This window comes from Carassius gibelio, chromosome B4, assembly GCF_023724105.1.
Source record: "Carassius gibelio isolate Cgi1373 ecotype wild population from Czech Republic chromosome B4, carGib1.2-hapl.c, whole genome shotgun sequence".
Taxonomy (NCBI): domain Eukaryota; kingdom Metazoa; phylum Chordata; class Actinopteri; order Cypriniformes; family Cyprinidae; genus Carassius; species Carassius gibelio.
Genome location: NC_068399.1, coordinates 19,947,582 through 19,960,880, shown reverse-complemented (window position 1 = coordinate 19,960,880; position 13,299 = coordinate 19,947,582). Strand labels below are relative to the sequence as shown.

General features: G+C 35.4%; 2 protein-coding genes across 2 annotated transcripts; both read right to left on the bottom strand.

The window, feature by feature from the left end:
• Window positions 1-73: 73 nt before the first annotated feature.
• LOC127956272 (interleukin-1 receptor-associated kinase 3) lies at window positions 74-6,559 on the bottom strand. The gene is made up of 13 exons (XM_052554106.1): window positions 6,291-6,559; window positions 5,759-5,941; window positions 4,718-4,761; window positions 4,451-4,517; window positions 4,116-4,267; window positions 3,590-3,654; window positions 3,379-3,490; window positions 3,173-3,291; window positions 2,887-3,085; window positions 2,633-2,695; window positions 1,436-1,603; window positions 907-1,360; window positions 74-794 (listed from the first exon to the last, which is right to left on the bottom strand). The coding sequence occupies exons 1-13, from the start codon at window positions 6,403-6,405 to the stop codon at window positions 667-669; spliced, it is 1,869 nt and encodes a 622-aa protein (XP_052410066.1). The 5' UTR covers window positions 6,406-6,559; the 3' UTR covers window positions 74-666.
• A 1,649-nt stretch (window positions 6,560-8,208) lies between these two features.
• Window positions 8,209-9,858, bottom strand: LOC127956273 (beta-2-microglobulin-like). Its single transcript, XM_052554107.1, has 4 exons — window positions 9,690-9,858; window positions 8,947-9,219; window positions 8,816-8,859; window positions 8,209-8,688 (listed from the first exon to the last, which is right to left on the bottom strand). Exons 1-3 carry the CDS (start codon window positions 9,751-9,753, stop codon window positions 8,846-8,848), a joined length of 351 nt encoding a protein of 116 aa, XP_052410067.1. The 5' UTR covers window positions 9,754-9,858; the 3' UTR covers window positions 8,209-8,688; window positions 8,816-8,845.
• Window positions 9,859-13,299: the final 3,441 nt, after the last annotated feature.

The following is a 13,299-nucleotide window of genomic DNA, read 5'->3' as shown; positions in this document are numbered from 1 at the left end:
CACGATACTTCCCGCCATATCTGACTCAGATCTGCGCCACCGCACAGCCAAATATTCCCAAACTAAGTCTCCGTAAAGTTTCACTTGTTTCTTTAATTATGGAAAGAACATTTTACATTATTTTTTATAACTTGTACGTAGATAGATTAGATCAAATTAGAAGCCCATTGTCTCTCTCAATTAATCCAGTCGTCAAAAACAAATTTACAGAGAGCTTCGCTGAAGCATGGAGATTTGTAGGCTTTATGAGGAAGTGGAAACAAGGGGAAGTGTTTCTGACGTGATGTGAGAAAAATAATAAATAATTGCTTTAACGAATTATAAAGAAGGAACAGGCTAAAATATTATCTACACCCTTCAGAGTGACAGTTGTTGCAGGTCTGCGTAAGATATATTATGGTTAATATTTGCAATAATTTTTGCAGCATCCACACATCCACATTTTATCTCCTTGTTAATGTTAAAAACTCAGTTTGTAAATAAACCATGTATGTATATAAGCAGATAAATATAAAAATACTATTAAAATATCTTTACATATTTTTTAAAGAAGCAAAAACAAAACAAAAACAAAACCATTCAAATAAAATGAGCTCCAACACTCCCCACTGCTGATAAAAATCCCAGAGTTCGTTTTTTTGTGAAGATATCCAACCTATTGCTGAATCACTCTGATTTTAGCGAAAGAAGCTCTTCGGTTTTTATTAACCCCTGGTTGTACAGATGTATTTTATTCCTTATTTTCTCTTTTGCTGGATTTGTGATGACATTCTGCGAGGGCTGGGCATCATCATCTGAAAAAGAAAAATACTGAATATTACTTCCGAACCTGCTTGAACATAATTTAGTTTGTATTGACAAAGAAGTTTGACACTTCCTAGAAAGATTTCTCTGGACTCCACTTGCCTAAAGTTACGTATAAAATAGACTGACTGAAGCCATTGGCACAGCAGTCCTCACACCCCTGCGCTTCGGTTCCAGTGCTACAGCTGCACTCCACAGGCCAACTCCCGTATAAGTCCAGGCGAGCTGCAGAGTCTGACTGCAGACTTTGTGATGCTGACACCACTCTGTCATTTTCCTGAAGACATTCCCTGAGGGAATGCGACAAGTCGTGACCTCCAACACTCAAGAAGGTGACCTCCGACTGGCTGCACTCGCAGGGCTCTGCGAGATTGGGAACTCTGTGAGGTTGCGGTTTCTCCGGTGGGCTGTACATTTTATCTGCTTCAATGGGGAAGTTTAGATGTGGACTGCGACCATTGTATGGCTGTTGAAGAGGGATTGTATCATCTAGAGTGTGCGGCTGGTCCTCAGGCAGTGCAGGCATGGGAAGAAGTTGGCTTAGTCTCTGAAGCACCTGAAGAGGAATAAATTAAAGTTTATATTATGTTCATATATGTACATGTTTGCATAAATGAGAATATTTACAAACCGTTTCCATGCTCGGCCTGACTCGCATTTTGCTGCCGGTGCACTCTAATCCGATTCGGAGCAGACAGAGTCCCACAGCAGCAGGCCAGTAGTCAACTTTGGGATCTAAGAACCGCAGACAGGCATCCACAGAGCCTTTTTCCTCAAACTCTGAATGCAGTACATCTCTCTAAAGAAATGCAATGGCATTAAATAGTGAAAGGCAAAGTTGTGTTATAAATTACATTCAAGGGATAGTTCACTCAAAAATGAAAATTCTGTCATTCATTACCCACAAGACCTTTGTTCATCTTCGGAACACAAATTAAGATATTTTGGATGAAATCCTACAGCTTTCTGACCCTGCACAGACAGCAATGCAACTACCACATTCAAGACGCAGAAAGGTACCAAAGACATTGTTAAAATAATCCATTTAACCTCAGAGGTTGTTATGAAGCTACAAGAATACTTTTTGTACACAAAGAAAACAAACAAAAAAATATTTTTCCAACAATTTCTTCTCTTCGGTGCCAGTAAAGTGGCAGTGAACACGTTCACGACAGTACAACGACTATTTTAAAGATGTCTTTACTACCTTTCTGGTTCTTGAACGTGGTAGTTGCATTGCTGTCTATGCAGGGTCAGAAATCTCTCTGGTTTTATCAGAAATATCTTAATTTTTGTTCTGAAGATGAACATAGGTCTTATGGGTTGAAACAACATCAGGGTGAGTAATTAATAACAGAATTTTCTTGGGTGAACTATCACTTCAATTTAAAGTATTAACAGTATCAAAAGACATAAACAAAAAACAAAAAATTAAAAAAAGTAATTAAATAATTAAGTATACAAATAAAATTTAATGACAATAGTAATAGTAATATTGATCATTAACTAAAATTACAATTAAAACATTTAATTTAAAATTAAAAAAGGTAGTAGTAATAATTTTTATTTTAATAGATTTTAAAATGTCACTTATTTCTATGATCATTACTTCAGTCTTCAGTGTCACATGATCTGTCAATCATTCTTTTATGCTGATTTGGTGCTCAAGTTTCTTGTGTGTGTGTGTGTGTGTATATATATATATATATATATTTTAGAGTCAGATATTTGTAAAATTCATTTTATTTATATGAACACTTTTATGATATGATATATTTGTATTGTTTTGGCAAGTAATTTTTTTTTTATTCCTCAAGTAGGTTCTTACCAAAAACAGGCTTTTTCCTGACTCTTGTTTCACCTTTTGTCCAGTACATGTCTCTAATATAACCTACAAACATAAAAGGTTTATTTTAAAGAAATTGGACAAGTCATGACAGGCCAGTGATAAATGAGAAAGAAATGTTAATGGCCAGTATTCTGCAGCTGCATCACTAGCCTTAAAATGTAGACATAAATCTTTATTTGTTCAAATATTATCTGGCTCCGGATATAATTTTTTTAACAGGATGCTGCGCTCACCATGCCAATGCTGTACACGTCAAGTTTGACTGACAGCTTGCCATCACGGATGTACTCCTCTGGGAGATAGCCAAGGTTGCTATGAGAAGCTGTATCCATGACAATAGTGCAGCTCTGGTTGACAGAGTGGGGTCTGAGACGAGCTAACCCGAAATCTGATAATTTGGGCTGCAGGTGCTCATCCAAGAGTATGTTTGAACTGTGAACACAACACAAAACAAGCTCATTTCAAAGCATCATCTTCACTGGACATATAGAAGCTGCAGCTATGACTTCACATTCACACCTCGTGATGTTTCCACAAATAACCATGCAAGGTTGTGCTGTGTGTAGATGGTTGACTGCCTTTGCGGTGCCTTTGATGATGTTCAGCCTTTCCTGCCATGATAGAGGCCTCTGAACTTCCTGTCACAAGAGTAGTAAACACTATGAGATCTTCAACTTTAGACTGCTATGATGAAACATATTACAGTTTACTGGCAGATGATTTACCTCATGAAGCCTATGGAACAGCGATCCGTTATGAAGGTACGGATACACTAAACAGAAGCGATCTGCTTCTGAAAAGCTGCCCCATAACTCCAAGATATTAGGATGCTGGTAGCTAAGCAAACAAAAATGAGATTCATTAAAAAAAAAAGAAAGATAAACACCATTTGAAAAGTCATTGGAATATAATCAAGCAACCATTTACTGAACCTACAGTTGTAGAACTTCAATTTCTTTGGTGAATTTTTCCCACAATGCCTTCCAATCAGCTTTGTTCCCCTGTTAAAATAATACAAAACGTGATCAGCATAATATATGCATGTGAAATCAGATATTTATTAGTTGAGACCTGTAGAAAACCTTTCAAAGCAAAACATGTTTCCCCATTTTCTGTAGTAAATTAATTTCCAGCAATTAATTAAATAATTTGTACATTAGTAGTAGTAGTATGTTCTGGTATTTTATTATATTATTTTATTACTAATATAAAACAAATGCCAGAAAAGAACATACAATAGAATGAAAGATGAACATAATAATAGAGGGGCAGATTAATTTAATAATAATACACAACACACAATAATAATGGTAAATTTGAATTGCCTATTAATGTAAAAAAAAAAAATGTATGTGACATTTAACACTAGTTCGGTACTTGGTCTGTGCACTATTTGTAAAAAAAAATAAAATAATAATAATAATGATTTGCGTAACGTTGTGAGATATTAATAGACCATGACCTGTTTAAAAACTTTCGCAGCAAAAGACCTGTTTCCCCATTTTCCGCAGTAGACCTCAGCGAATGCACTTGCTCTGATTTTTAAGTCCTGGTGAAAATGTCTCGTTCCCGCTAAGACGTCAGAATATGTGATAAAATACTTCGGGTTTTCACCTGAGAAGGACAAATAAGATTTAAACTCATATCCTTATGAAACCACTCAAAGTAGAAATGAAAATTTCCAGATAATATCTATAAAGACAGCTACAGTAAGTACTGAATACAGTCACACGTACAATTATGCTTAATGACGCAAACACAGTGAAGGTCAATTTTAAATGCACTTGTACAAATTACCTTTTACAGACACAGACTCTGGGTTAAGAGGTGAGATTTGACAGGAACCCTCAGTGTTTGGCATAGGCTGATTTAAAAAATGAAAAATGCAACATACAGGCTGAATGTGAAAACATAATATCCAAACATAATGTGACTAAATAAGTAAAACCACAACTGCTAGGCTGCTTTTTTTTCTAACACACCTAAACCAGAACAAAGTCAAGCATCTGACCAGCATCTACTTTCAAAATCTGTAGGTTGATAAGTTTCAAAATTAGACATTACCGTGGAGAAGAGATTGGGCGAGGATGACTTCAGCATGTAGGAGTCTAGAAAAGAATTAAATATGTTTGGTTAAGGTTCGTTATTCAGTGATTTTGTAGCATTTTGTGTGCCAATTAATTGTGGTTTTGCGGGTGATAGGATTGTAAGAACTGTACTATGATTTACATACACAGCTTAGTTATTTAGATCATGTTTTGTTTTCCTACAGTACACGTCATATTTAATTTTGTCAGGTTTCTCTTTAAATTACAATTTACTTTATAATATTGCTATATGGTATAGATATTGTAGCTTCTATTACTTAAAAGTTGTAGCCTAGTCGTTAGAGAGTTTGACTCCTAATCCTAGTGTTGTGGGTTCGAGTCTCGAGCGGGCAATAACACGACTGAGGTGCCTTTGAGCAAAGCACTGAACCCCCAACTGCTCCCCGGGTGCCGCAGCATAAATGGCTGCCCACTGCTCCGGGTGTGTGTTCACAGTGTGTGTGTGTGTGTGTGCACTGCTGTGTGTGTGCGTGCACTTTGGATGGGTTAAATGCAGAGCATGAATTCTGAGTATGGGTCACCATACTTGGCTGAATGTCACATCACTTTCTTTCTTTTTTTTACTTAAAAGGGGAAGCTAAAAGGAGGCAGTAAAATGTAAACAGCCCTTACATACTGACCGTAATACTGTTTATACCTGTAAAAAAAAATAGTTTCAACTTAAAATAATGTTACCTCACCGACTAAAAATTTTAAGTTTTGTCAACTTGAAATTTTATGTTACTTAATGTTAGGTAAGTGACGACTTGGATATTTTAGTTGACATTCAGTCAGCAAGGTAATAAATTATTTCTTTGTTTTATTTTATTTTTTTTTATAGTGTAGTTACTTAGTAACCACTACTAATAAAACAATAATTTTGTCATTTTTAATTTTTATTTATTTATTTGCAAATTACTGTCTACAATAACTAGTGTAGCTATTTTGGCATTGATAACAGTTAGCATGGTACTAGACATTTTTCGCAGAATTAAGAGTCTTACGATGAAGTTGTTACCTTGTGATTGGAAAAGACTCCTGGCTCGAGCGTGCCCCATCTCATCCAGAACCTTCAGCAGATCCCCTACAGTTTTATTCTGCTGGGCCCACAACCACATGAGCTCTTGGCTTGGACTTTTCCCAGCAGCCACATACATTTCAATGCCTCTCACTTCCAGCTGACTGGGAAGGATGTGAGTAGCTGTGAGCAATCAAACGGTGATGAAGAACAGTTGAAAAACAAAAAGAAATTCTCCTTTGAAAACATCTGGCTTAAACTGCCTGGATTTCTAGTTGGTCCAAGCTGATCAATTTGAAAGCCAACCTTTGCTGCACTCAGCCAACTAGCACTGGCAGGAACAACTGATTACCAGTTATATAACCAGAATTAATATTGTCCATGGGCTATTTAATATTGACACATTTCCACATTAATAAAGATAAAGACACATAAATACAGAGTTATTGATAAGTAAGCCATAGTTGAACCTCATAGTTACAGGTAACGGTCGTACGAAGTTATAACGGTAAAGTGCGTTTTGTTTTTTTACCTAAAGCTCTCCACCCCAGACCGTCGACCCCGCTGTCCATCAGTCTACAGAAAGACCCCATCAGCACCGGCGGGACGTCGAAGAGGAACGTCGACGTGTCTATTTTATTTGACATGATACGCTAGTCTTGACGATACCGGTGTGTGAAGTTTGACTAGACTGAGATGTTCCCGTCCTGTCGGACTAATAACTCTTTAGTGCTCTCTTGTGTTGACACTTCTTGCTACAACACGGAAACCCCCAAACCCCACCTACTTCCTCTAATAATTTTACTATTACGCTCAACTCAATATTTGCTCGTGTGAGAAAGGCGACAACCCATAAAAACAAAACAAATCACACTCAACAATCCATCAATTAACTCTGGCAAATAATTAATACATAATATATTTATATAACGATAATGATGGTTATTGCACTATTTTATTATACATTTGTATAAGCTATGATGAATTTATATAACAGTTGACAGTAAAATAAAGGCAATCATAAAATAATTAGCTTATATATACAGGTAAAAATAAAATATGTAAAAAAAAAAACGAGAATTTATACGAGAAGACACTTTTGATACAATGATACAGTCGATGATTGATACTCAAATAAACTGTTAAAAAATGTTGTGAAGGTCTTAAACCTTCTTATCATAATCAGAAATAAAGTTCATATCCAGCTCTACAATAGAGAGAGAGGAGAATTTCAATTTAAAGAATTGGTGAAAATTAATTGGTGGTCTAGCTTAAATGAAACAGAAATAGTTGAAATTGTCAATTCATCATAGGCCTCCTTTTTAAAGACAAGTTATTAATGTTTTAGTTTGACAAACTCTGCCTAGGGCTGTGATTGGCCGGTTTTCTAAAAAAATAATTAGTACTGGGCAACAATTAATTAAATTTTTTTTTTTATTTGCGATTAATCGAATGATTGTCTGAGATTAATCGCATTGTTATGCACAAAATGCATTCAAAAGTAGTTTATTGTGCACTTTTTTCATCTAAAAGTATTGCTATATGAACAAAAGTGCAATAACAATTGGTTTGCAAACACTTTAAAGAAATAAGGTGCTTTCTTTACAGCAGCATTGCTTTTACAGAGTAGCAGTTAAAATATTTCTTGTAAAAACATTAATGTAATTAAATTAAATATATAACGAGTTAGTTACTACACTGCCAGGACATAAATGTTTATACAGAAAATATTTTATAGTTTGTTATAGAAAAACAAGTTATGCTCAGAGTCCAGAGCCTTGATCATAACATTATAACAGACACCTTCCTATTAGAGACCTGCACGATCACAGGACAGCACTTGATAATTAGGGTGTGCTCACAGTAGGGAATCTTAACCCCCAAAGCCTGGTTAATATAATGCATCAACTTGCCCAGCCCTAAAAATGAATGCATTTTAATTTTAATTTTTCATAGAGTGCATTCAGACAATCTGCAACTTTGAATCAATAAAGGCCATTCACTTAAGCTAGATATTAAAACACATGCATATTTAATGATTAAATGTCTCTGAAATGACGAAAGCTGGTGATTTTCAGCAGTATGATTCACAAAATTATAGCTTGATCAAATTATTAATATGACTACATGACGTCAGTTGTGCTCATGCGCTTGAGGATCAGAGGTTTGCCACACAGTCACAGTTTTCCAGGAAGTCATGTGACTGTATCTCAGAGCGAGGCAGTCTGCTTGTAGATAAAATATAGAAAAAACTTTGAGGATTTAACCTTTTTAAAAGCCTCTTAGAAAGCAAACTATTACATGTCGACTGTTTCTTATTCTAATCACCAGCTTGGGTTGCTCAGTTGCTAGGCAGACATATATGGCAAGTAACTGAAACCTGCTATAATGTTAATTTAACTTCGAAGTACAGCTAGACTATTTGAAAACAATAAACACAACTGTTTCAATAGGTTTTCAAAATTTTATTTTTACCACTTACTAATTACATTTTCTCTGAAACATTGTCAAATTGAATCATTCATTAAAAACCTGGTTTCCAACTCTTTCAAGAGAGATTTGTTTGTGTTATTTGTATTTAATTACAAAATAAAGCCCAAAGATAGGCATAAACATTGTCAATTATTTTACATATACAATCGCCTAACTACTACCGCTCGTACTACACAGAATTTACACATGCGGAGAGGAATGAAGCAGTGAAAAGAACCCAGATAATGATCCAAAACATGTAGCGGCTACTTTGGTTAAATTATGCCATGCTCTCATGGAAAAGGAAAAGCAAAAAATTGATGAATTGCGGAAGTTGCAAAGATATTTGTGTGAATAGTGCATCTTGAGAGACATCGGGTTTGTAAAATTGGAACAGTAGGATATTTTTGGTTTCTGTAGCATAAATGATGGAAAAGTCCAAAACATGAGAAGTTAACCTAAGAAAAGAAAAGAAAAGAAACAGACCTTTAATCATTTTTACAATTGCCGAAAATGCCACATTTTAATGGTAGAAAAGTCTTTTGGCTCTATTTTTCCAATAATAATAAACAAGGTAACACTTACTGTCCTTTGTCCGGCTTTGACTGTTTTAGTTTACATGTTGGGCTCTGCAGAAAAATAAAACATTATATGTTCAATAAAAATGCAATGTCAAACCACAAGGTATCTTCTAGAAACAGAAACATTACACTCACCCCATGAATAGCTATTTGTCTGGGTCATGTGTCGAACTCTGCAGATATACTTTTCTCCTCTCTCTGGTTTGAAGGAGACGCTCTTGGTAAGGTGAAACTGCCAGCCCTTTTCGAAGGCCAGGTCAGTTTGCTGCGTGTCAGGAAGAATGTTGCCATCCTTCAGCAGGTCAATGGTGATATCTGGAGGGTGGAAGCCACTCACGTGGCAGATTAGGGTGTTCTCCTTTCCATACTCTCCAGGATAATGGCTGTACACCTGAACCTTGGGACTGGCTGAAATTAGAATTTAAAATATTAGTTTACAAACATAGCGTGGAAATAAATATTATGGTAAATATGATAAACGTAAATCACCAAATAAAAATTTGTCTTCCACATTTTTTGACTCTAGACAAAGGAAACTGTGAGGGAAATATTTTCTATTTCATGAATTTCTCCTCACTTGCATGCCGTAAACAGGTAATGCAATCAATTTCGATGACCTAAATTCTGATTAAACCACTTTAAGTGCCATGACGCACTGTTTTTAAACTGTCGATGCTAGGAAACATCACTTAAAAATATTGATTAAATCATTTGACTATTATATAGATAGATACATACATAATATTTGAATTTATGTACTTAGATAACTCCTGTGGGAAACGACTCTTATATCCGAAACAATCAACAGAGTAACACAACACAATAAACAAAGAACATGATATATATTTAGGCCTACATATTCAATGTGAAATACTTACATGTTTTAGCTTGGACAGTGATGTACAGCACACAGAACAGGGCGACAGTGATGACTGCCCTCATTTTTGTTGATTTTGTTGCAAGCCCCAAAATCAGTATGCTTCAGCTATCAGGTCCAAATCGGTTAATATCGAAAGTAAACGAGCAGTAACCTTAAACGACACTACAGACACAAGCCCAGCCTTCAAAATAACAGGCAGCCAACAGCAAAACTGCTACAGATTGTTACTAGGTGGATTTGATCTAGGGAGGTTATACAGACTGTGGCATTGGTCTGGTGGGAAACAGTCCTTTTGGAAATACCCTAACTTACCTAAACAATAATAAGACTCCTCCCTCGTCTTTGCCATAATAAAAACATAACCCAACCCACCATTATGCAAACCGACATTGCCAAAAGTATACTAAAAAAAAAAAATATTTACAAAAGTGGGGACACTTTCCCATAAGGACCCACCAGTTAACATCAGTTAATACATAAACATAAACAAAGAGTAATGCATTTGTTACAATATTTATTATTATTCGTCTTATTAAAAATACAACTAGTTCATGTCAGCTCAGGTCCATTAAATAAAATGAACTTGTAATGCATTAGTAAATGTTACCCTAGTTACTTAATGTTAACAAAGGAGAATTGAACATTAATGTAACATCACGATAATAGTAAAGCGACTTGTAAATAGGCTAATATATCTCAGTTTTATTTTAAAAACAACTGGTTAGTGAACGGTGGTAAATAGCATTGTGCTATTCTTGCAAAATTATTTTAACTTAACATTTTTACTTTAATAAATGTAAATTACAAAATTGAGTGACAATGGTGTATTTGTAGTTTTAAAAATAGTAGGCTATTTGTATAGAATATATTATGGATGTTAACAGATTATACAAGAGCCCCAGATGCCTTTAAAAAGAGTAATGGATTATAAGAAAATGCTAATTCAGTCTTTAAATTTAACTGAATGTGTTACTCGTGGTTGGTTTCTAATTTTTGTAAAAATATCAGTTTCTCTTTAGGGCACAGTATAAACTGAATGCCCAAATATGTAAATCTAAGGCTGGAAAAAAATATGAAGAACTAAATAAAGCATCAGCCATAGGAACGTTAAAGTTATCCCTGTTCCTCGGGCGTTTGGTTTATATGGAATAAGGCGGTGAGTCAAAGCAATAAAGAAACACATATGAATTGTGGCTTGGCCTGGATGCCAGATTCCCTGCCACTACATTCTTCATCTCAGTCTCTATGGATACTAAGCACAATATTATGACACCATGCTTTGTGTAGGTCTGTCATCCAATGTATTAAACTGCTGGGAAAAATGTGTAACGCTCTACTTTATCCACTTTAGGTGCTGTCTGCTTTGGAAGAGCTTTCGACGTTTTTCCTGCACATTGGTTTGTTTGCATATTTGAATGCAACCAAAGCAGATTTACCAGCTTGGGCACTTTTCAAATTACTTGTGAGCTTTGTAAATAATGTTTAATTTTGAATGTTGAAGAAAAATCTCACAAGTTTCTTACTTGTTAAGCCTTATTAAACTTCACATATTCATTATTGATTTGATGAACTATACTTACTCCATTATATTGTATGGTCGCTAGTACCAAAAAAAAAAAAAAAACACCTGTGCGAACTTGCCAATTGGTTTTATAGCCTCTTGTCTAATGCAGTGAAATGGCTTTAGTCTGTAAATACATTTGTGGCCACTGTAAAATAAAAGCGAAAGTAGGCTCAATCAAGATCTACGGGAAATCATGTGATAGAGTTTGGAATTTTTTTAATTGTACATATACGGAAGTAAATCTCGAGACCAATGACTATTACCAATTATATCCTCTATATCTAAACCGATAAACCGAATAACTATAAACAAACGTCATCTGGTGATGGAATTTTTTTTTTTTTTTATGGGATTGTCTGGTACTTTTGTAGAACTAAAAAAATGAGGGCAGCCTGCAATGGCACGCTTTTCCCACTAGCTGTCAGCATTGTACCAGTATTGAAGGTGAAACTAAAATCGTTTACAGAATTAAATCTCCAGCCAGGCAGTCAAAACTAAGTTTGAGGTTTGGACCAAATACTGAACATAACTCTGATTTATGTCATAGTATCACAAACTTTATATGATTTGAACCACCAGAACTTAAAAACAAGCTCATCATATGCTATAAAATCTAATGGCTGATTTGGTCATGCGACACCTAATGATAAATATCAAAAGAAAGAAATATTTTTTTTCATCCAGTGTTCAGGTAATGTTCCTATGATGTTAAATTGTAATTGAAGATCAATTAGCAGCCTTCAGTTAATGTCAAACAGAGGAAGTCAAGGCTCTCTGCTTAGATAGACGTTCACCCAAACGTAACACCACCTTGTTTTGACTCGTTTTCCACCTGTCTCATTTTTCATGTCTTTATCTAGAGCGTGCCACAAATCTTGAGAGTTTGCGGTGTAGCCGACTGGGACGGCTGTGCAAGCATGTGGTAGCGTTCACAACCTCATAAAGGCTGCAGACAGAGACCATAACAAAACCATCAGGCTTTATAGGAGGGATTTTACACTTTGCACTCACAACAGAGTGTAAAAATTGTTATTTTCACTGCAAAAAAAAAAAAAAGTTGTCTAGGTTTTTTAGTGATGTAATAGAATAACTATTTTGGGATCCCCAATGAAAGAACCATTTTTTTGTAGTGTGAAGAATATATTGTAAAGCACTTTTTGTGCAATGAAAAGGTTGCATGGATGTTACTTTTTCTTTGTGGAATTTTCAATGCCAATAAAGAAATTTAAGAATGCAGGTTTAAGATCCTAAATTTTTCATTCTCAGATTCTGGACACCACCAGCGGACATTGTCATCTAGTTTATGGTACAATATTGCTGCAAGAGCCACAAAAAAAGTCCTGACTTCTAGACTTTTAAAACTAAAGTTTCAAAAAACATGTAACAGAATAACCAAACTTTCACTGAACAGTTCTTAAAAGAATCATTTTTCTTAGTGTGAAGAATATTTGAACAATCTGAAGAATCTTATTCCACTATAAAAACCTTTTTGTGCAATGGTTGTGCAAAGTTTCCATGGATGTTCTTCATGGAACCATCAATGCATAAGAAAAAAGAAAGTTTATTTTTGAGAGCGTAGGTGTCACAAATTTGCTTAATGTGTCTTAAATATATCTTCATTTCACAATTCCTTGCTTTAAAGGTTCCAAATTCTGAAACCTATGTTGTTTAAATAAGATTTTCATCCTCAGTCTGTGTAAATCTTCTTCTAGTTTATGGGACAATGTTGCAGCTAAAGCCTTGGAAAGTAGTTTTATTACATGCGGTGTTGTTGCCATAAGTGATGGAATGCCATCAAACATTTGTCGTGGAATTCTTGGAGTTACTCTAGAATTCCCAGACTTCCCGGTCGGTTCTATTAGCATTGGGAATGAAAGCCAGATTCTGGAGTGCAGGGTGGTTTAGAGAGATGGAGGGAGGGAGGTTCCAGCCATGCGGTTTGGTCTCCCCGCCAAGACTGTGCTTCATTAAAATGAGGTCATTTACAGAGCCAGGAAGGAAAGGGAAAGAGAGGGAGCGAAGGAATGAGACAGGCGAGTGAAAA